The 24437-nt window shown below is 34.3% G+C and overlaps 1 protein-coding gene across 2 annotated transcripts in view; it reads left to right on the top strand.

The window, feature by feature from the left end:
• The first annotated feature begins 4380 nt into the window (after window positions 1-4380).
• Window positions 4381-24437, top strand: part of LOC141672012 (protein RST1) — a 31283-nt gene continuing 11226 nt past the window's right edge. The window contains exons 1-12 of one of the 2 annotated variants that reach the window (XM_074478494.1): window positions 4381-5189; window positions 5347-5430; window positions 5549-5825; window positions 6685-6926; window positions 7022-7178; window positions 7283-7476; window positions 7578-7681; window positions 14874-14949; window positions 16485-16616; window positions 16711-16792; window positions 17529-17601; window positions 20300-20468. In XM_074478494.1, the coding sequence (XP_074334595.1) occupies window positions 4515-5189; window positions 5347-5430; window positions 5549-5825; window positions 6685-6926; window positions 7022-7178; window positions 7283-7476; window positions 7578-7681; window positions 14874-14949; window positions 16485-16616; window positions 16711-16792; window positions 17529-17601; window positions 20300-20468 (2265 nt within the window). In that variant the 5' untranslated portion in view covers window positions 4381-4514. The remainder of the gene's footprint in view (window positions 5190-5346; window positions 5431-5548; window positions 5826-6684; window positions 6927-7021; window positions 7179-7282; window positions 7477-7577; window positions 7682-14873; window positions 14950-16484; window positions 16617-16710; window positions 16793-17528; window positions 17602-20299; window positions 20469-24437) is intronic. The other variant, XM_074478495.1, reaches the window with a different exon arrangement.

The following is a 24437-nucleotide window of genomic DNA, read 5'->3' on the forward strand; positions in this document are numbered from 1 at the left end:
CCTTATAGAGTTTCTAGATAGTTTGGGCTCGTGCAGACTATACCTGTAGATGTTGTTTACTCGGAGGCAGAGCATAGTACAAACTTGATGGGCAATGACAAAATCAGATGGATTGAGAAACATGCAGCTAGAACATCTATATGGGCGCATCGTTTAGATCATTTGTTTGTTGGAGATGCGATTGTTGCTATGAGTGCAGTGCCTGAGTACCGTCCTTGGTTTTTAGAGAGGACTGTTAGATTCATATCTCATGTTGGTGCATTTAATCATCGCATTGTAAGTTTTCTTCTTGTTAAATCAATTTATTTTATTGGTTGTTTTGATTTCGTAGTTTCATTATAAATGCTTTAGTAGTTGTTTTTTTTGATACATGAATCTTGTAAATATGTGTGTCTTTTCTTTATTTATTTTTTAAGGATCTTATGTTCAGGCAGATATCTGAGCGGACATAGGATGTTCTTCCTGACGTGTCTCATTTTGCTGACTACTGTCGTGATTTTGTCAGAGAGTACACATTACATGGTTTTGATGAGATGTATGTGGAGGTTTGTCGAGCTAGGCAGTTGGAGGAGAGCAGCAACCGGCCCGTCGAGGTAGACGCGGCGGTGCACGAGCTACTGCTGGTAGACGAGCTAGAGTTCTGGCTGACGATGATCTTGTTGCTACAGACCTTAGAGATGATCGTCTTCTATTACATTCTGATTCTCATGATGTACCCAGGTCATATTTTTATGCTCATACTGATCCTGTGGCTACAGATCTTGGGGATGATTGAGATCCTCCTGTACGTGATTCTGTTGCTGATACTGTTTTTGTTCATGTGTCGGAATCATCTAGTCACGCCCGACATGATCTTTAGATTCTGGATAGGTATGGATATGTTCCCCCTTTTAATATTGGCTTGACTCCTACTCCCGAGCAGCCTCCTACCGAGGACCCTTCCACTGAGCAGCCTTGTATAGAGGACCCTTCCACTGAGCAGCCTCCTCCTCTACATCGTTCTCATCGGCCTGTTGAGCGGGTAGCTATGGATTTTTCTATTACATCATTCAGTCTTCATGTTACACCTACACCTCCTACAGATCCTGATTCCGGTACGGATGTCACTTCTTCACAGAGTACCCATGATCAGAGTTCCTAGGACCAGAGTTCACAAGATCGTCCCGGGAAGTATGGACATTTTTACACTTCTCATGCAAGCAAGAGGTTGAGTCGGTCAATTGTGCGTGCTAGGGGTCATAGTTTTAAAGTTTATGATCGAATTCTTTGTTGTTTGAAGTAGTCACTAGGAAAGTTGACCAAAAGGGGGGTAATAGGCATATCGTTAGGATTTCCGAGTACTTGTGTTCTTGTGGGAAATGACAAACGTATCGTATACCTCGTTCTCATGTTATAGCCTGTTGCGTGCAGTTGAAATTGAGCCATGAATCATTGATTGATGAAATCTATAGGTTAGAGAATGTATCGATGGTTTACAATGGTGTTTTCGAACCCATTACGAGCAATGGAGATTCTCGTTGGCCGAGGGGTATTAACTTTCCAAACGTGATCCATGACAAAGATGTTGAGAAAAAGAAAGGGAAGAAGGAAGTCGACGAGGTATCAAAATGCGATGGATTTTCAAGCACCCAAGGGGAAAAATGAGTTGTTTTAGTGATTTGTTTAGTAATAATGTTGGCTAAAATTTTTTATTGAATTGGGAGAATTTTTATTGATCATTTTAATGTATTCGTGTGTTTTGTTATTGTTAATTTAATTGTATGCTTTAATTTCGTGAAATAACAAAATTTTTATAGTGTTTTTATGTATTTGAGTAAAAAATTAAAAAATTCCAATGGATAGTGAAAAGAACAGAAGCTTCTGATATTCAATATACAAAACAGATCTAAAACTTGAGTTTAGAGCAAAACGGATATTCGTCTGCCATTTTACCCTATAAGCGTTTCTTTACTCAGCATTTTATATTTTTTTATTATTTTAAAAAATAGAAAAATGATTTATTATCCTCCATTTTCATTTAAGATGTTTCTTAATGTACTGTTTATGTTTTTTTATTTTATTTTAATAATCATCAACATTTTACCTTGTAAACGTTTCTTTAGTCAGCTTTTTTATTTTTTTTTAATTATTTTAAAAAACAGAAAAATGATTTATTATCCTCGTTTTCAGTTAACACGTTTCCTAATGTACCGTTTATGTTTTTTATTTTAATAAAATCATCAGCATAACGGTTTATTATGTAGCGTTTTATATATTTATTATTATTTTAAAAAAAAATTAAAATAGTTTACGATTTCGCGTTTTAGTTTTTCCCTGTAGTTTAAACGGTTCAAGAAGTCGCATTTTAGATTTAAAAAAAGGAAAAATAAAACGCTACACGAACTTCTGTTATGAAGTGACATATCATGGCATTTTTTTCAAAAGTGACAATTTGGACCATAATTCGCAATGAAGTGATAATTAAGGCCACCACCCAAATTATTGTGCTTGAAAATATGCGGAGAGAATATTAAATTAAACCTGTTTCAATCATCCTGGAAATAAGGCAAATGAAACAAAAAAAAATATATTAAAATAATAAAAAACATCATATCTGATATCATAAAACGAAAGTTGATATAATAATTTATTAAAAGAAAATAGAAGTCTAACAAATAAAATCCTTACCATATTAAAGAAACAAACAATGCAACAAAAAATGAGGTGTTTTATATCAAATTGCCCACCGAACTCGTTAAAATGTATCAAGTAGCTACTCAATCTCCACAGCGACTCATTTAAACCACTAAAATATTAGTATATATATCACTTCATTAGATTTTATTAAATTTTTTTAACAGAAGTGTTGTGTTTGCCGTGTATTTCTTTGATTATTATGGTTTATCAGCAAACTTGAGTGTCTCTCTCATCTGTATATCTGTTTAATTAGTCCTAAAATAATTATTATCTTCACGAGTAAAATAAAAGCTGGGTGGTCTGCAATTGCAGTCTTAGGCTCTGTTTGAGATTGCTGTTAAAAATTATTGTGCTGTTATAAAAAGTGCTGCTGAAAAAAGTGTTGTTGTAAAAATCAGATGACTGTTTGGTATTTTTTTTATAAATATATGTTTTCATGCAAAAAATTAAAAATAACAATGTTTTTGGTAAGGTTTGATGGTGAAATCAGCATCTGCTTCCCGCAACAGCTAAAAAATAGCTTTTTCTAAAAATATGAGGGTACTTGCTTTCTCTAACAGCAGCTTTTAGGCCAAAAACACTTTTCCGAAAAATAACTTTTAAATTTTACCAAACAATTTTTAACAGTTTTTTAGCAAAAAGCTGCTATTACTGTCTGCAACAGCAATACCAAACACTTCCTTAAGTTCAGTAAAATTCAACAGAGAGATGAAAAGTTGTTTATCTCAATTTCATGTGTGTGGCAGTTTAACAAAAATATACGACTAAAAATTTTTAAAGTTAACTTTTTCTGTTAAATTTTTTTAAAAAATCTAGAACAATGGACCAAAATGTCATTTTCGAGTGTTAAATGATCCAAAATGTCACTTTTGAAAATAATGACCCAAAATATCATTTCATAACGGTACTTCGTCTTATGTTTTGTTTTTTAATGCAAAACGGTATATAGTGTCCCGTTTTGGTACTTTATTTTTTTTTTAATTTTTTATAATGTGTAAAACGTTAGTTAAATTAGCGTTTTTGCTCAAAACGATACATCATATAACGTTTTGTACCAAAACGGTACTTTATTTACCGTTTTATGCATAAAAAAATCAAAATGCTAAAACGTTATACAAAATACCGTTTTATGTCTTTTGCATAAACATTACACGATATATCGTTTTGAAATAACATTTATGGTCATTTTTTACCTCGAAGTGAAGGGCCACCACCCAAAAATCTAACTATGATATATACTAGCATTTTAGAGGTTTAAATGAAAAAAATGACAAAAATACATCTTTTTTTAGAGTTTGTGACAAAAATACCTCTTTTTAAAATTTTGGCCAAAAATACCCGTCTAATACGCATTTTTCAGTTGGGTATACTAATACGCATTTTAAAAATGGGTAATTCGTATTAAAAAAAATTGAAAAAAAAATAAAAAAAAATAAAAAATAAGATACGCATTCACAAAATGCGTATCACACATTTGATTCCGATCACATGTTCTTCTCTTTTTTTTTATGTAATACCCATTTTTCAGATACGTAATAGATTTACCCATTTCTAAAATGCGTATTAAAAAGGTAGTTTTGGCCATAAACTCCAAAAAGTGGTATTCTTGTTACAACTTAAAAAAAAAGAAGGTATTTTTGGCCATCCACGTTTAAATGAGGTCGGAGGAGATTGAATAGTTATACATTTTAACAATTTCTGTTTGCAATATAAAAACCCTCAACAAAAATGAGATGCTATTGAAAGAAAAAGTTTAGGCTAGAAACCCTTGCAAAACACGGGATTGAAGGTAGAAGCAATTGGGATAATTTTGATTGAATTAGAGTTGGGGGGGGGCGATGGAATCATCAAGTTACAGTTCATTACTGGAGAAAACCGGAGTCCCTCAACCCTCCATTCAGTCCTACGCCGTAATTTCAATATTTGACAAGTTCCGTTCATCTCCAGATGACAATGTCGGAAGAGACGCTATTACTCATTGTCTTCTCTCCTCCTCTCCCCCCGTCGTCGATCAGTCCGTACGCCAGCTCTGTCTTGTCGTTACTCAACACCATTTCCCTCTCTCTCATGCTTTAGTGGACCTCCAGTCTGCCTTGGAACAACAACAACAACAACAACATCATCCTCCTCCTTTTGTTGTTGTTTTTGTTAAGGCTTTAGGCTTTCTTGTTCGATGGGGCTTTCGCAATCATCCTCTTTCCTTTCGCTTTTCTGATTCTCATTCTCATCCCTTTGTCAAGATACTTTCTTGCAGGATAGAGGTTCAGTCACAACTAGTGGAACAAGTCATTTTATTTATGCTCTTCAACAAGAATCTTGGAATGCTTCCGGTTTGTGAGTTTTTAAGTCCCTTTTTCAACTTTATCACCATAACAATGTCCAATTTCATTCCCTTTTCTCGGACTTTGTTTTCGTCAATTGCATCTCTTTGCTGTTCATATCCGGTGGAGGCTCTTCCTGTCATCAAACTATTAATCAGATTACTTAGATTTTCCCCTTGCAATAATGAACAAGTAAGTACACCTTATTGCCTTAAGTTTAGTTGTCTTTTCTGACTGCTTTTTAAGTTGTTATTGCTCAATTTTAAATGTATAATTAATTAGTGTCTATTTACATGCTGTCTAACTTGGACCTTGTTAATGTGTGATTCTTTTCTTTCACTATTTGTAGGAAATTTCTAATGTTTCTTACTTTCTGGAACTCATGGTAGACATGCTTATTGTGGTTTTACGGCAGCTAGCTGGGATTGGATTGGTATGCCTCTGGCTATTTCTTTTCCTACTCACATTTTATCTTACTTACCTAGAACTTCAAGAATTCACTTTGGATCCAAGTGTAATGCTTAATCCTTACATTTTATCATCCTCTGCAGATGGTTCACGAGGTCCAGCTGCAGTGTGTGGAACTTCTTGAAACTATCTTTTCACTGAATACATATCTTGACAAGGGTTCTTGTAGGAGTGATGCTGTAATTGAAATATCAAGACGTCTAGTAGCCGTCCAAAACGAGCTTGGTTTGAGTTATATACCTGAAATTTCATCAGTGGTATTATCATTATTTATAACTCTTGTTCAAGCAGAGTTTGAGCATAAACAACTCTCCATACTCAGAATGCTTTTGCTGCTCGTTAAATGGAAAGGAAAAAAGGGTATGATTAATATCTTTCAATAGCGATATCTTTTCCATATAAGTCTGCTTCACATCTATCTATATCTGTCTAAATATTACTGAGCTTTGGTTTCCATATTTAGTGTCAGATGACATTTTTAACCTTACTTTGACCAATGGACTATACATTTTTTAGGTTTTATATCCATTTTAGCATTGTATAAGATCCATATTGTAATTTCACCCATGTTCAGTTATGGAAAATCGGTATATCAACTTTAAATATTTTAATTTTGGTATTCTCAGTAATGCATATTATCACCTAACATATATAATTAAATATTTAACTAAATAAATATTTAAATATATTTATTATAATATATAGAAATAACATTTTATTACATAAAATTAGGTCTTTCAAAATCTTATTTTTTGATCTTAAATATAAAATATTTTGTTTATTAAATTTGTCATTGTTATAATAATTAAATAATTTTTAGTAATCTTATTTTGAAGCACCATTTGTGTAGAAGGGGCTATAATATAGCATCGTAGAATTGATCTTCACTTTGTTAAAAGTGACAGAGCGTCCTGGCAGCGTTGTTACTTTGCATGTCTTTTGATCAAAATCTGAAGTGAAATTTATCGACCAGATACCCAGGAAATTGCAACTCTTCACACCATCATGATGCAAAAGAGTTGTGCATGAGCTACAATTTTTTTTTTAATTTATAGAGAAAGGTCTATTTTAATTTGTCCTTGTAGATTTTTTTATATTCTTCTTTTGTCATTGTTGTTGCTATTGTAATAATTGATATATCTTCTATATGATTTTCACCTATGATGTTTACACATATACCATTTCAGTACAAAATTAATTTACGTGCTTGCTTTTGCAGGTAATCTTGTTGCTGGGTGTTTGGGTGAAGAACTTTTATTTATATTTCCTCTCATGAACTTCATGTCCTCTCCTTCAAAGTCTGTTAAACAAGCGGCGACAAAATTGCTTTCCCTGTTGTTTGAGTCCTCAAGAAACTTGTTGATTACACAAGCCGAAGGTCAAGACATGAAAAAGAGAACACCATCCATTAGCAGACCTGAACATATATTTTACAGACTTCTGCAGCATTTATGGTATCAGGTATAGTGTCATTATATTGTTCCTTATGTTTAGTTACATAGTTTTACTTAGCACTTATGACTTAAAAAATTTGTTTGATGTGCTGTAATTTCTAGGATCCATTATCGTCATATTCTTCATCCTACTTGGTAATGATGAATGGTGACTTGCCAAAGAAGTGGACCAACATGATAGTGGAGTATGCACTTGGGGTTGTTGAAAGACAGAAGTCTTCTGTACCTATCTCCCAGCCTGAGAACATCGTGCTCAAGGGTAGATGCACATTTTTTTTAGTTGTCGTTTTTCCTAGAGCTGAAAGTTCAAGTTGCTGATATAAATTTGGTTCCTTAATTTGGATTTCTTTTTGTCCTTTGTAGAGATGGCGCCATATATAAGTGCAATTATGAGTGTTCTTGTCCTGCATCATGCATTGGGGGCTTCAGCTGTAGAACTATTGGCTGTCACTGGAAACATGAACCCTAAACTTGGTGTACCACTGTTACTAGTCATCTTATTCTACAATAACATAATATGTGCTGAAGATCAAGCTATTGACTACCATTGGATGCTGGTGAGATATATGAAGCTTATTTCTAAAGTGACAGTTTTCGGGAAACCGTTTAGCAGTTGCCATCTTCGAAGTCATAATATTATTTAGTTCATCTATGGCAGCAGCTAAAGCTTCTGGGGGTACTTCCATCACTTGCTTCACATCCTGCAATGGTACCACTTGTTGTGCAGACTATATTGCCTATGCTTCAGAATGACACTACACCGTAAGTTTTTTTTTTTTTTTTTTAATTATGAGACCTACATTTTTGTGTGGTACGCTGCCATCTTAGGCTCATTTATATGTTTTGCACCCATCCACCCATCCACCCATCCAGTACTTCGTAATTTATAATTCTTACATCCTCTCTATCAAAAAATAAATAAATTCTTACAAACTTACTGTAACAAGACCTTGTGCCCTACAAAATATCAGTGGTATGAATTTGTGATGGTTTACTACAGTTTTTTTTTGAGATTAACACAGACAATAATAGGTTTAACGATTTACTAAAATAGATATTGAACTTTGATTAAAACGTAGCAAACACAGCTGTTTTCGAGAGGCCAGTACTCACCAAGTCTAAGAGTTAACTATTACAATACTCAGCGATGATCAAACCCTAACCCCTCTCTCGTCTATATCATTGTTCGCCCTTTCTACTTTACCCTGCATTTCCCTTTTTGCCCCTTGCCTTTTCTCATTGACTTGGCTTTAGTTGACTTCAGGTGCTGTTACCCTTTTACCCTTTGATTTCCTTCTTGAATAAGTTATTAGAGACCCCGTCACATCTTGGTGCATCACATTACTCCCCTCCCAAAAAGCCACCTTGTCCTCAAGATGGAATGCCGGAAATTGCAGATTGGCAGTAGCAACATCTTCCCAAGTTGCCTCAAATGCAGGAAGGTTCTTCCTATGAATCAACGCCTCCAATTTCGTTGTAGTGCAAACCTTTACCTGACGAACTTCCAACAGTGCCTCTGGCTCTACCATCAACTCCAATTCTGGTGGAATAGAGCCATGAACTGTTGCATTACCCACTGAGCGTTTTAACTGCGAAATATGAAATACGGGATGAATTTTGGCAGTCTCAGGTAACTATAGACGGTACGCCACCTTCCCCACCTTTTGTGCAGCACGAAACGGTCCATAAAATCTAGCAGCAAGCTTCTCACATGGTTTGCTTGCCAAGGACCTCTGTCTATACGGTTGCAACTTAAGATAAACCATATCATCAACATCAGAAGTATCATCACGTCGTTTCAAGTTCGCAGCTGATTTCATGATTTGTTTAGCTCTTGTCAGGTTGTAGTGGAGGTTGTCCAAAATGGCATCCCTTCCTTGAAGCATTTCTTCAAGACTATTCACTAAGACTATTCACTGGAGTTTGTCCTGCCTCCACACGCAATAAATGGGGCGGATCTCGCCCATAAAGAATTTTAAACGGACTCATTTTGGTGGAGCAGTGAGGAGATGTGTTATAAGAGAACTCTGCCCAGGCCAACCAATGTGGCCCATGTTGCTGGTCGACTCCCAACGAAACAACGAAGATAAGTTTCTAATCCTTTATTCACAATCTCGGACTGCCCATCAGTTTGTGGGTGGTACGATGTGCTCCTCTTCAATTCCGTACCATGAAGTTTTAATATTTCTTTCCAGAAAGTGCTGGAAAAAATTCGATCACGGTCAGAAACAATTGAGGCTGGAAAACCGTGTAAACGGACAACTTCTTGAATAAAAGCTTGGGCCACAGTGAACGATCGAAAGGGTATTTCAAGCCAATAAAGTGTGTGTATTTTGATAGTCTGTCGACCACAACCAAGATAGTGTTGACCCCTTAGACATGGGAAGTCCCTCGATAAAATCCATAGATAAATCTTCCCAGACCAGTGCAGGGATTGGCAACGGTTGGAGCAGTCCTGCTGGTGACTGCTGCAAACTTTTCTGCTGTTGACAAGTGGGACACTGCTTGACATACCTCGTGACATCTTGCCTCATGCCCGACCAAAACCAATCAGTAGCTAACCTGAGATATGTTTTCAATTCCCCGGAGTGTCCCCCAACTACAGAGTCGTGATATTCTTTCGATAACAAGGGTTCGAGGGATGATTGTCGTGGTATCACACTTCGGCCTTTATAGAACAGCCTTGTTCCTGCCAAGCTGTACCCTTCATGTTCCCCTTCCCCAGTCAACAAATCTGAAATGATTTGCTTTGTGGTTGCATCTTCTTGCAGCTCCTTGTTTAATAACTCCCAGTTAACCACCGAAGTCGACACCAAGGCACTTAAGGCTATCTCTCCAGATTGTTTCCTCGAAAGGGCATCTGCAACTCGGTTGGCACTACCTTGTTTAAACTGAATTTCAAAGTCGAATCCGAGTTTAATTACCCATTTCTGGTATTCTGAATTAACCTCTTGCTGCTGTGTTAGAAAATGCAAGCTTTGCTGGTCTGAGCGGACAATGAAATGACGTCCCATTAGAGGCAGAAACAGAGAGATAGAGTCAGAAATTATAGAGAGAGACAAAATCAGATAAGAACTTGAAGAGAGAAACCTTAGAGAGAGAAGAGAGAGACTTGTGGAACAAGTTCCATTTTCATATATTCATAATGCATAAAAGAAACAGAACATTAGTCTGGTTTATAAAGACCAGCATCATACAAGATTGTAAAGACCAAACTACCCCTAGTTGACTTATACTAGCACACACCACACCGTAACACATCAGCACAGTATATACTACTACTCCTACTTATTCCCTATCCTGACATATCTCCCCTCTTGAAAATGAACCATGTCCTCATGGTTCTTGCACTTCTCAACTTCTTCCCACCAGAATGAAGTACATCTTTGCTATGTTTTCTTTTCTGGTACATGACAACTCTTTTCTATTCAGAATATCTTGCAACAATTGATGTATAGAAAAATCTCATTACCAACAAGTTGAATATCATGCAAACACCTCCTGGATCAAAAATTGTTATTGTATACCTTCTTCTCCAGCCCTCCTTGACTTCCAAGTCTTGTTATCTTACATGAGCTGCCTTCTCTTAATACAATGTACTTGTAGATTTGTACAATTATCTCACCTATTACAGGATTACATTGTTGATTGGTCTTAGCCAGAATTATATCAATTCCATCATTCACTTGGACATTCTGTCTTTGAACTCTAGCTGAAATCTCAATCTCAGTGATAACCACATTCCTCTGTTAATGAGAAAGTTCCTCCAATAGCTGCTCTATTGCTAGAGAATTCAAACTAATATCATGCCGATGCCTACGTTGATTAGCAACTAAGACTTCCATTACAACTGCTTCCTTTATCACCTCACTCTTAATCGTATTGTTCAACTTGTTAACACCTTTTGATTCCTTGTTTTGCACCTGACCACCCGGATCAAAGATAAGCCTATTCACATTGCTAAAATTGTCCGATTCCATACCTAACCCATAAGAATTTTCAGCTGCTGGGGAATCTTTGATATTTAATTTGCACAGAAAAACCTCAACAATCTTTTTCATGTTGGCAGGGAATAAGGAAAAAACTTCTTCCAACTGGAATGTCATCTCATTAATAATATTGTTACCGCCCTTCCACTGTTGTAAGTCTTTCATGTTTGCAACCAGTTCCATTGAGCTTTCATTTATGCAGATTTCAATTGTTTTCCTAGCAACGTGTTCCTTGGTGAAATCAGTAGAATCACTCAATCCATCTCCACCTTCATCTAAAACAGTTTTGCTTTCAGAGTTCATGTCCAACACAAATTTAATCCTAGATGAACAGGTTGAACACTTAATCAGGTGATTCACACTAAGAAATTCAAACTTCTCTCTTGGAAACTTTTCAGTAGTGTCAGACTCACTAGACTCACTGGGAGAGTGATTTTGAGGCTCCACAATTACATCCCTCTTTGCCTTCAAGGTTTCAGATGCTTGCCCATCACCAATTGGGAGTTGCATCTCTCCTTTTTCCTCTTCACTAGTTTTCTTATAGCTTAGCTGAATTCTCTTTGTACAATGTTGCTGATTACTTTCAGTTTCCTTTTCACGGTCTTTTGACTTTTCTTCATAGGCTGTTCAGGAATTTAAATCTTGATGTTTTAAAATAAAGCAAGGTACAGGCTGCAACCTCAACTTATCCAGTTCTGTGGATGCTATCACATCTGTCGGCATTTGAAACTCTGGCCCTGACTTTATTGTCACATGTAGATCTTCTTTTTCATCATACTTCTTCTCCCTTAGTTTTATTCTTAAATCAGATGTGCACTCCAACACCTTAGCATCAATAGAATTGCATTTTTCAAGACTCTGTTTAGGCTTAAAGAAATCCTCCAGACCCAAAACTATACAAATGATTTCTTCATAGCGCCAATCCTCTTTATCTTCACCTGGAAATTCATCAAACTGGGGAGAATTTAATTTGAGATGATGTAATGATTCGAGTAGATCATTTCCTGGTAAACTGGATTTAACAGAAGGATTTACATATCCAGCTTCTCCTTTTTTCTTGCCTTTCATCTTTTTCAATTTTTCCATCTTCAGAGCAGCTTTACCAATCAAATCTTCTAAATCCTGAAATCTCTTATCAGAAGTCTCCTTGTACCCGAGGAACTGCTGTTGAACTTCTTGTAAGAGTTCATCAAAGCTTAGTCCATTGGCCTTTTCCATGCTTATTCTGCTGATGAAACAATTCCTTACCAGAAACCAATAGTTAACAACTACACTCCCTACTATAGCACTACAATTTCCCACACCAGTACCAATTGATTCTCACAAACAATTAATCAAACACTGGAGTGCTTGAACAACAACACACTTCAATAAGCACAATTCCTCCGGATATCAACTAATCGGTCCACACAGATGATTACTCAAACACCTTGTCTATACCAGTAACAAGACGACAATATCTGTAGAGCACCACACCTTCCAACTGTCCACCAGTTCAACACACCACAACTATCAGGAAAAAACACACTACAGTATCAATTCTGCAGAGTTTCTACTTCAATTTACTGAGTTAACTTCTCACTTGCAATTTATCAAACAGTTTCAGTGCACTATCACAAGCACTCAAACATTCACCAACTCTTACTTTACACAGTCAATATCTCTGCTGTTACACTACAACACTGGTCCTCCTTTCAATTTCAACCTCAATCTTCACAATTTTACTGGAACACTTTTTATTCATATACACAATTAGTTCACAATCGCTTCTCCTTGACAATTAGTCAAACACCTTCAGTACTATACCTCATATTACACCACAAATACAATATAACTACCAGCAAAACTCAACTACACTACTAATTTTGAGATTTTTCAATAAGGAAAACACAAAACTAGTAACAACTAATAGAAATGAGGTAGTATCAGCTAAACTTCACTTCAAAACAACAGATCTGTTCAACTCAACTACTGATCTGTAAGTAATAGAAGAGAAACAGAGTACCTTAACAAATTTAGCTGTAACTTGAGATCTATAACTGCGATTACAACACTTCCACAACTGCTCGACTCGTTTTAACTAGCACAGAAAAGATGAAGCAGTGGCTGGATCAAAATGTGTGCTCTGATACCAATTTGTCAGGAATTGGTGGTTCCTGAACTAGTTTTGTAACTGTTTTTGGTATTTTCTGGTTATAACAGAGAGATAACAGCTAGATATAGCAAAGAAACAGAGAGAAACAGCAGATTAGAGGCAGAAACAGAGAGATAGAGTCAGAAATTATAGAGAGAGACAGAATCAGATAGTAACTTGAAGAAGAAGATAGATTTCTAGAGAGAAACCCTAGAGAGAGAAGAGAGAGACTTGTGGAACAAGTTCCATTTTCATATATTCATAATGCATAAAAGAAACAGAACATTAGTCTGGTTTATATAGACCAGCACCATACAAGATTGTAAAGACCAAACTACCCCTAGTTGACTTATACTAGCACACACCACACCGTAACACATCAGCACAGTATATACTACTACTGCTACTTATTCCCTATTCCTGACACCATGGAATATGGGCTGACTATGGATGAACCCTTGCTGTATACTGAATAACTTCCTGTCTTAATGGTACTCAACCCAGTTCTCTTGTAGGACGACACGCGATGCTTTTCCTCCACACGCACAGACAGTTCCATAGCATGCACTAAATTCACAGGGTTCATTAGCCTGACTTCTGCCTTAATCTCTTCCTTCTCGCCATTGATGAAGTGGCCTAACAACATCTCTTCTGGGATACGATCAAGTGGGGCTGCAGTTTCTATTAACTTTCGTCTATATTCATCCACTGTAGTTGTTTGAATTGTAGACAGCCACTGCTTGTGCAACGAGCTCCCGCTCAAGGGTCGAAATTGACGGAGCATGAACAATTTTAAATCAGACCAGCGATGGATGGGTCATCGCTTATTTTCCCATTGATACCACCTAAGGCACCCCCTTCCATTGCTACAGCAGCTATGTCCAATATTTCCTCTTCCGTCATTCGATAGAAATTAAAATACCGTTCTATTCCTAAAAATTTCTTACCACCTTTCAAAAAAATAAGGTTTTGTTTGGTGGGTTGGTTATCACCTTCCTAAAAATTTGTTACCACCTTCTAAAATAATATATATTTATTTATATATATATATAAAATAAATAAAGTACCACGTTATTAGAAACTCTATTAATTATATTCCAGTTAGAATATATTCTACTTGCACTAACTTCTTCCTAAACTCTTCTATTTAAAGCCAAACTCTTTCAAATTTATTTAAACAATTAAAATAATTGAAGAAAATCAGGAAAATAAATTAAAAGATTCTAAGTCCAGAGATTTCAAATGCCATAATCATTTTAAAAACAAAATTGACATCACAAAATAATTTACAATAAATAGGAAACATACCAGGATTAAATATTAAATAATATTATCTTCGCACGATTACAAATTATATACGAAATTTTAATTCAATGTAAATATGATAACAAATATCAAAGTTAAGCCGATGCATGGGTTATAGGCTAGTACGAGTTATAAAAGAAAAAATACCTGACTGAAGATTGTCTAATTATTAAAAGATGGACCCAACTGGGTTTAAGCAACAAGCCGTGGTGCTTCTTTATTAACTGTTTTGTTATTGTTTTGTCTTAATTCTACTAACCTTTTTGATGAGAGCAATCCAATTCTGATGAACGATAGATACTCTTCGTTCAAATATCGACATAAATATATTTGTCAGATATATTTGCAAGGATGTGGATGTTATTGTATATTTTTTTGTGATATAATACTAGAACGTATGCAGTTATTTCTATAAGCTCTGCTACTTGGTGTTATCTAACTAATTTTATTTCATTATATAGGATAACATTATTTTATCATGTAATATGTTCTAACTTGGTTTATTATTTTCTCGAGGTTTTAATAGTATGCTGTATGCTACTGCCACACGTGTACTTTGCAAGACATGGGAGATGAATGATCGTGTATTCGGGAGTTTGCAGGTGGATTCTTATTGCTCCATATCTAATTCCTTTTGTATTATGAAGTCTTCTATAACTTGGCTTGGGAGACCTAGGTGCTTGAGGGGCGCACAAGAATCTAGCCAGCCAGGTGGTTTTATGTTGCATAATTAGGAATTAGATTTATGATTAACAGGTTGATGTCGGGCTTAAATCGGAAACCACAATTAAATAATTTCTTTGCTCCTCATTGACTACTCTTGGCTTAGTTAATGAAGATTATGGACCCAACGTGTTTAGCTTTGGTAGAGCCACTATCATCTCCAACTTTACAAATTTCTTATAAAGAGTCGGTCCTTCTCCTTCTGTAAATATTAGCTTGTATATTAGTTTGGCTTAAGAAAAGCATATATGTTACATTTTATTGTTTAGTAATTTATAGAAATTGTAGGATATTAGATATGAACTGGTCCGGAGCATAATGTTATAGTTAGGGATTTGTTTCCTTTTTATCTCTGATTTTGCCTATTCTTACGCAAGTTGCTTGTTTCCCAAGTTCTCGGAAAGTTGTATATGCAATTGTAATAATCTTTTTATATACTAGAGATGATAATATGAATTGTTAAATGTTTGATAAATCTAAGGAATTTTTTGCGACTCCGATTCTCTGTGGGGATAGGTATTTATTTCTCTTAAACCCTTTCCCCCCTATCCTGCATCATAAACTTGCGTATTTTATTTACTGATTATATATATGTTGACATATCAATGTTGTTGTGCACGTGCAATATGAAGCTACAAATGTATTCTGATGAATGCAGCCAATAAATAAAGTTGATATGGTTTGTCTTTAGTTTCAGAATACATAATTTTGTCTCCATTTGTTTCTATAGATACTACATATGTATTAATCATTGAACTAAAATCTGATAAGTGATTTGCAATAGTAAAAGAATATACCGATTGACTAGGGTAGCAATGCTTCAAGTGGTATTGAAGCACAATTTAAGCTGGAAATTTATATGTAAAGTTTTGTCAAGTAGTTTATACTTCATGAATCTTTCCTGTCAATCCCTGGTTATGTAATGGTTAACCTGAGTCTTAAATTTCGATCCGTATTTGAATTCACAACAAGCATATGCCATTTTCAGTTGCATGTCTGTCCCAGATTCTAGATTTATCGTCTTAGATACAGAAAATATATAACTGATTGAACTCCTAGAAAATTTATAACTGAATGAACTCCTAAGAAAAAGGTAGTCATCAAATACCACAATTTTTGCAGAAACATTGACTGTCTCTATTCTTTTTGAAGAATAATCTTGAAGCTTACATCAGCTGCATATGTTTGTGAGTACATAATAAATCTAATCTTTGATAGCTGAGTTTCATTCTAATGGTGCATAATTGTATTTTGCTAAGTAACTGGAATCTAAAATTGAAACATACATGATTTACGATGAGACTTACTCCAAGCTGCCTCTTAATATGATATATCTTGCTTTAGTTCTTTTGTTTGCTATCTGTTCATCATTCTTAAGGTGTTGATCTGTTATTCTGTTTTTTTACATTATTAGAGCGTATTACTCCCAAAAAGATTCATCCAGTATGCATCCGAAAGAGATATTTGTATAAGCATGGCAATTTCTCTACGTGATATTTGCAAGAAAGATCCTGATAGGGGTGTGGACCTTATCCTCTCTGTATCGGTGGGTAAATATGTCATTGTAATTTTTACACATCTCTTTATTCTAGACTGACTTAATGCCATTCTACTTCTAATTTTCATATCTGCACCAACAGGCTTGCATCGAAAGCTGTGATCCATCAATTCACACTATTGGTCTTTTAAGTCTTGCCCATCTTTGTGAAGCTGATGTAATTGGTATAATGTTACATACTCGTTTAGATTTACTCTTCTGCACTTAAATGAGTTGGTCCTCACCTCATTACTAACTTGTTATGTGTAGTATACAGCAGTTTGGAAATATTAACATAAAAAATGATTGTCTGATATAGATTTAAACTGAAATAAATTTGAATTGCAACATCTTCAGTTATTCTGATAATCTGGTGGTATTCGGAATAACTCATATACAGAATGAGGGTGTGAGTTTTAACTAAAATGTGTAAATGTTCTCGGATGTGGTGATTCAGATGCTCTTCTCAACTATTAAAAATAATCTCTGAACTGCTTTATTATAAAATTGATCTGCTTGATTACCTGATTAATTTTTCTTAACAGCGTTAAAAATATTCATAGTTTGTACTTGATGTGATGGACATGGAACTTTTAAATTAAATTTTTGACCGTCATAGATAGCGGAATCTGCATTTTAGTTCGGAGTTGCTGGCTATTATTTCTGTGAAATTTTATGTTTATGAGTAATAATTTTCTATCGATCTTCACTCTCCTCCTATTTAATTTTTTTATTATGAAGCTTATTGTTGGCTTCACAACTAATGTAGTCCGATCTTTTAGTGCAGAGAACCTAAAAGTACTTTATTTTGGGCGAATCTGAAGTTTGGTTCACAATTTCTACTTAATTTATTATATCGGAATCGGGCATCATTATTTAATTATGTTCAGCCTTTTTTTTCTTTTTCTTCTGTTTTTTCAGATTTCTATACTGCTTGGGGTGTGATACAAAAGCATTTGCTCAGTTACATGGAAAATCCTGTTATATGTCATGGGTAAGCATTATGTCTACAACATGTATGTGCTTACTAGAACATCTCTCCACTTTTGTAGTTTAAAAATTGGTTTTCTCGTATGTAGTATTTATTCTTAGTTAACTTCTTTTGTCATTGAATATGCTTTGTAAAATGTAAATTATGTAATATGAAATCACATTGGTACCAAGCTTCACCAGATAAATATAGTTCTATAATTTTTGCTATAAATTAAGGTAAACCAAATTAAAGCAAATTTCTCGAATGATGTTGCCAACCATCTTGTCTAATAGCTTTATTCTTCATGTAGGACAAGGGTTTATATATATATATATATTTGTAAGACAAGTTGATGAAAAGGGGAAGCCTTAGCCAACAAAGAATTGGACCCAAAATCCTCATTTATCTAATTTATTCTCTTTATTAAAAGGTAAAAAGCCTTTTAGTGGTACGTAGTATAGTGTTTGGTCACAATTCAATAAATTTATAATAATCTCATTTAATAATTAAAATCTTCTTATAATAAAAGATTTCATCAGGAGCCATATATGAGTAAATCTCTAAAACAAACAAATCATTTTTTTATTGTCTACCATTATCTAGAATATTCCTATATATATTACTTTATAATAAATTACAAATAAATATGTTCCTCACTAATAACATAAAATAAATACTAGTTAATATTTTAACTACCCGTTCCACATCACTCGACCCAATCGTATTAGCCCCTAATTGTAATGACGTTGGTTAGGGCGGTAAATGCCAAACTGAGCCGAACTCATGATTGTTTATGTTTTAACTCGTTAAAAATTTGTTGAACTCGAACTCGAACGTCTATTAAGTCAAATATTTCGTTTGATTATCGTCTCGTTAACGAAGAATTTGTTTGCTAACATTTTCATGAACACGTTTCACGAGCTGCGTACGAAACAACTAATATATACAACTAAAAATACTTATTAATGAACAACTCACCTTACAAACTCATACAAGTAAAATGTATACCGGTAAAAATGTTTAAGATATAATATATTTTATGGATGATAACTAGTATATAACAGGTAATACTGTGTATACAACTTAGAACATGATATGATTTTTTTTTTAATTTACAAATTATCTTTTCATTAATATAGAAAAAGTTCTCAATGTTCTTGAAATTATTCTTGCCTTTTGTGTTCGATCTTTTCATATTCAATCGTACAAACAAATTGTATTTTTTTAATTGGTAAAAGTATGTTGTTTTATATTGATATATCTTTTTATGTTTAAGAAAAATTCAAGTATATTGTGTTATGAGGTATATATTACTCCTGTATTATTTTTATCTAAATAATGATGTGTGTTCACTAATACAATGCATAAATTAAAATTTAATGTATAGTAATAAGTATATGCTATATTCTAAACATTATTATATTTAAATATTAAATATATAATTTTAACGAAAAATATATTGAAAGGATTTGATGAACTAGTAAGTTAATTCGTGAACAAGTATATACGTAAATATTTACTAATTATCGTGTCATGAAAATGTTATGTAATCCATGAACTATATTAACAAACATATTCAAGAACATTATAATCGAATTTGCGGACGAACTTTCGAGCCGAACTATGTTGTGCTAAAGTTCAACTTATTTATAAACGAAACCTTAGAATCATCTTCATGTTCGACACGTATACAGACCAAGCCGAACTCGAACATAACTTTTTTTGAGCTGAACACCAAACTCTTCATGAGCATATCGGCACTCATTTGCGGCCTCGACGAGTAAAGGTGCCTAGTTAATTCTCATGCCCAACATCAAATGAAAATAAATCCAAAGCTTTCTTGAGCATTCTCATTATCATTATGAATATATATAACGCAATTCTTAAATTTGAAAGTCGTACTTACTTCAAACTCCCCAAGTGATTCCAGTTAAATCTATCCTTAAATAGTAACATAAGATGTGTACTAATTTTATTTCCATGTTCCACATAAAAAAGTTCCTCACCAAATTTTTGTTGCTCTCTTTTGACAACCTTTTTTCGTGTTGGCATGTATACCACGAGCATAGGTCCTCACAAAGTATACATTAACACTGAAATTGGAACTAACAAATAATCGAAATTGACGACAAATGGTTCTGCTATAACACCTTTGGCCGTGAATATGAATTTTTGAAGGCCTTATGGGTTTTAGAGGGCCAACAAGTTCTTTTAAGGGTAGAAAATATGAATTGATGGATATATCTTATTGCTCAAGGTAAAATTACGTGTATATTGGCTTTTTTTGAAGTTCTATATTTTTATCAGGTTCTTCTACAGAATTAATATTAATGGCGGCCAGATAACTTAGCTTATGTATTTCAAATATTTGTAGTATTTTATTAGAATTGTTAACGTCTAAAACCTTTCTATTCATCCTAACTTTTATGATAAATTGTAAGAAGAACTTCTTACTCGTGTGGAAAGATTGTTGATTTTTGCAACAATGGAAATAGTACTTTTGCACCCCTTTTTACAAAATGTTGAACATATTTTTCTAGTTCATGTAAATTCGAAGTATCGGGCTATATTTGCAAAACTTCTAGCATGCATTAGTGTGTCACTGCCAAAAAATCATTCGAGAACAATTAGCATCTGCATATAGAACTAATGCATGTGCAATTGTAGACCTATATTGTGCATCCAGTTCTTGATCACAACTTTTTTGATGGTTCCATAGCATGTCTCTTCTCCTACGATGTGGTGCAATGGATGCGGCTGCATTCCCAGAAGCAGCGAATGGTGTATTGTATATATTGTGGGAGATAGGAGCAACCACGCATCCGGCTTGTGAATTAATGTGGACGAAGGCTCGAGCAACTGCTTTTGAATCATTGACCCATTTTGAGGTAAATATATACTGTACTTTAGATGTGGAAGTCCAATGCTAAAGCTAAAATGACTATCGCCATTGCTATAATTTGGAACCGAAGGGTGACTTTTGGTGTTACAATTTAACTTGTGTTCGAGTCGTATTCCTTTGCCTCTTGTTATCATTCTATTATTTGTGTTATGTGGTTTGACGTTTTGGTTGTTGCTGGCTGTCTACTTTTTCTTCAGAGTTGCCCAGTTCAAATATTCCTCCAAGTCGAGTGTGACCTATAAAGCCTTTTCCAGGTTATAAGGACTGTATCTCAGCTTTTCTTATTTCAAATCTAATATCAGATTGAATAGCGCCCAAACGTGAGGATCTTCATCAATCTGACTTCTAGTTTTAACTATCAAAATTTTGCATGTACACTGCAACAGTCATTGTTGCCTCAAAATTCACAAGCTGTTCACAGAGCCCGTCTACATAATTTGGTGGCATGTATTTCTTGTGCACCTTGCTTTCATCTCATGCACGTTGCCAGTCTTTTTTTGTCAAGTGCGTCGCCAATCTTCTCATGTCTGCTTCGACAATCTTCCATTAATACATTTGCAAGATTAATTAGCTTCATTTTGGCAAACTTGACACATCACTCATTAGATATGTAGTATCAATCATAGTATTTTGGAATCGACAAAGGTTGATGCATTTAAATTTTCCATCAAAGTTTATCACATCAATTTGCACCTCCTCTGTGATATCTCCAGCTATGTCGTTAGGCTAATATGTGCCTCCATTCATAAAGGTTCTTAGCAGATTAAAATATGTGTGGCTTCTGCATCCACGGGAGTCCATTATTTCTCATTAGGTCTTTCTTCATTCGGCTGTTTGTTGAAATGAAGGCCTCGGCGATTTGTCATAGCCAGCCTTGTTTGTCTGTGTGCTTTTCAATGTTCTATAGGACCTATTTTGTGATTCCCCGTATAAATGAAATGCAGCATGTCTCACCTTATTGTCGGTGATACGTTTTACCTCAGAAATTTTCACATCTATGTAGACAATCTAGCGGATATTCAGACCTGTACACAGGGATGTCAAGTCTAGCATGGAATCATGGTTGTTGTAGTTATAATCCCGGATCCTAAGTCTGCCTACTGTTCGGTGAGCACCGATGTTCTACTGGGAATCAAGTAAAAACAACAAAATATACTGTGGATAGTTATAAAGGATGGAATCAGTACTTTCAAAATAGCTGATTTACTGGCTATTACTAAATGGAATGAACCCTAATTGAAATAAGAGTACCACACTTCGAGGATTGGTAAGGCCTCCTAAAGGATAATACTGAGTACCGCAATTCTTCTTTTTCCGTACCCATACTCTTCATTCCTGTTTCTCTTATCCATATCCTCTTGTTGACACTTTTACCCTTCAGTAATATGTTTTCCTTTGTTACTTTTTACTACTGTGTTCTTTTTACTGAGACCCTACAACTTTCTTTTTACTCTTCTTCCTACTATAAGTGATTAGTACAGGCTGGGCATTCTGGTTCTTGCATGTTCCCTTTCCTTGTGGTTGCAGAAATTCGATTCTGTTCCCATCAGATTGTTCAGTATAGTCTACTTATTAGACCTGTTATTCGTCCGACGTATGAATCTAATTTGGCAATTGGCTCTCATACCTATATGTTGAGTTCCCAAGTTCTGGACCTCGTCATGAAATGTCAGCCAAAAGTATTTTTGTTTTTAGTTTGTTATTGTTTGTCATGAAGCTAGTAATGAGAGTTGTCCTTTGACAGATTCTTTCCTAGCTAACAACTATGTCTGGTAACGTACAACATTTTCAGGAAAGTTGATTTTATTAATAAAATAAGGGTTTTTTATTAATATGTCCCACTTTAAATATCCATTTATAAATATGTCCCATTTATAATTTTATTTATTAACATATCCTATTTTCAATTTTTTTAACAATATTATGTTAACCATGGTTAACTTTACTATTTAACATTTTTGTATGACATTTATAACCTTTAGTCTTAACTTCATGAATTTTATATTTTTAAATATTACTACTTTACTTCTTGTGAAATTATATAAATGTAGAATACTTAATTAATTATTCAAATTATAACATATTCTTGCCATGAAACTTTTTAACAATGTCTGACACTATTTGTTTTAGTTGTGTCTCACGGTAAAAATCATCATCCTCACAAAAGTAAATATATAGATATTCATTACCACGTGAAAAAACCATTCAAAACAATTAAAAAAATGTAAAAGTTTCAAAAGTAATTAACATAACTATGGAAAAAAAATCAACAATCCAAATAAACTAATTCAACTATCTATTTCCACTCTAACCCTTTTTCTTTTTGAGTTATAGCCTATAGGACCACCACCACATGTAGTTTTGTTATGCCCAGGTTGTTTACACTTGCTGCAACACCTTGTTTTTTCTTCTGGAATGTCTCATCATAAGCCTTTCTTCTATTCTTTCTAGGCTTGCCTTGTTTTCTGATCAGCAAAGGTGGGACAATAATTGCTTTTAGTTATCTTAAAAAATTGCTTATATGATTTAATATAGCAACCTTTTAATATAAATGCCTCTTCCCAATCATCAGGACCTTCCAAAGGTACCATCTTTGATGCATATGTTATCTTATAGTTATCCACAAAATAATATCTAGCACAATACCTGAGAATCCACAAAAATAAATTAATAATATTGATATGTATCAACAACTATTTATTATTTATTTATTTAATTGAACACTTACTCAGCCCAATTGGGTCTAATCTGTTGCAAATTAGTCTTGTCCAAAAATTGCAAATCTACTTCAATTTTATCATAAACAACTTGTTCATCATTTTCTGGTTCAGAAAACAACTCGGGATCCACCAAATCAGCAGCAAAAAAATCATCAAAATCACTATCATTCAACAATGGCCCAATACTAATATTACTTTTTGGAATATAAGAAAAGTTCTCGGATGGCACATTGATCACTTCTGTTTTTCATGCTAAAATGATAAAGAAACTCATCCCACTCTCTATCATCTTCACCCTCACTATACATAAGTGGTTGGCTCTATGATTGATCTTCAGGATGACAATCATCTTCTCCAAAATTCTCAAGTTGTATAATTGGTTCTTGAATCACACTGAATGCTTCTTCAACATTATCAACTTTTTCAGAGACCAAATTCTAGAAATTCGGATCTAGGCCATCAACATCCATATTCACAAAATCTTGATTACTCGCAACACGGGTTTCAGACATTAGACTGGACTTTTCAATATGACTTTCAAAATCCAACACCATCTTTGAAATATTTTGCCTTAGTATGTTAGCCTTTTCAATCAAACGTGGACTTTTTCTTGGAGTGTATACTTTGGTAGATGGTTGACAAATCAACTTTTTAGGTGTTACACACCTAATTTATGGGTTACATATCAAGGTTGATCTTGAATCTCTGTTATAATTAACAAAAGGCAATTATATTATTAAATCAATTAGAACTGTTAAATTTTAGAAAAGAGAATAACAAGTAAACAATCAAGAAATATTACCTCATAGGATTGGATGATATAATCTCTTCAATCTTCTCCTTCTCCATAATTTTGAGAGAACACAAGTGATGAGAAAACACTGAGAGGAGATAGGAGGATGTGTATTATGCGGGAGTGTAGACACCTGATAAAAAAAATAACTGGCTGGTAAAGGCGGGAGTAAACACCTAACATAAAAAATTTTGGCGGGGCATGTTACGTAATTACTTAAAACTAATCTCTAGTTTATTAACTTATCGGTAAAATGTTGGGAATATTTTAGTCAATTTAAGTAAACAAATATATAAATATATAAACTAATTATATGTATATGAGTTATATAAGAGTTAGAATTTAACCTTGGGACATTTTAATAATTATTAAACAAAATGGGATACATCTGTAAAGTAACATACTAATTTGGGATATATTATACAAATCCCCATAAAATAAC

The sequence above is a fragment of the Apium graveolens genome, chromosome 7 (assembly GCF_009905375.1).
Source record: "Apium graveolens cultivar Ventura chromosome 7, ASM990537v1, whole genome shotgun sequence".
In the NCBI taxonomy this organism is placed as follows: domain Eukaryota; kingdom Viridiplantae; phylum Streptophyta; class Magnoliopsida; order Apiales; family Apiaceae; genus Apium; species Apium graveolens.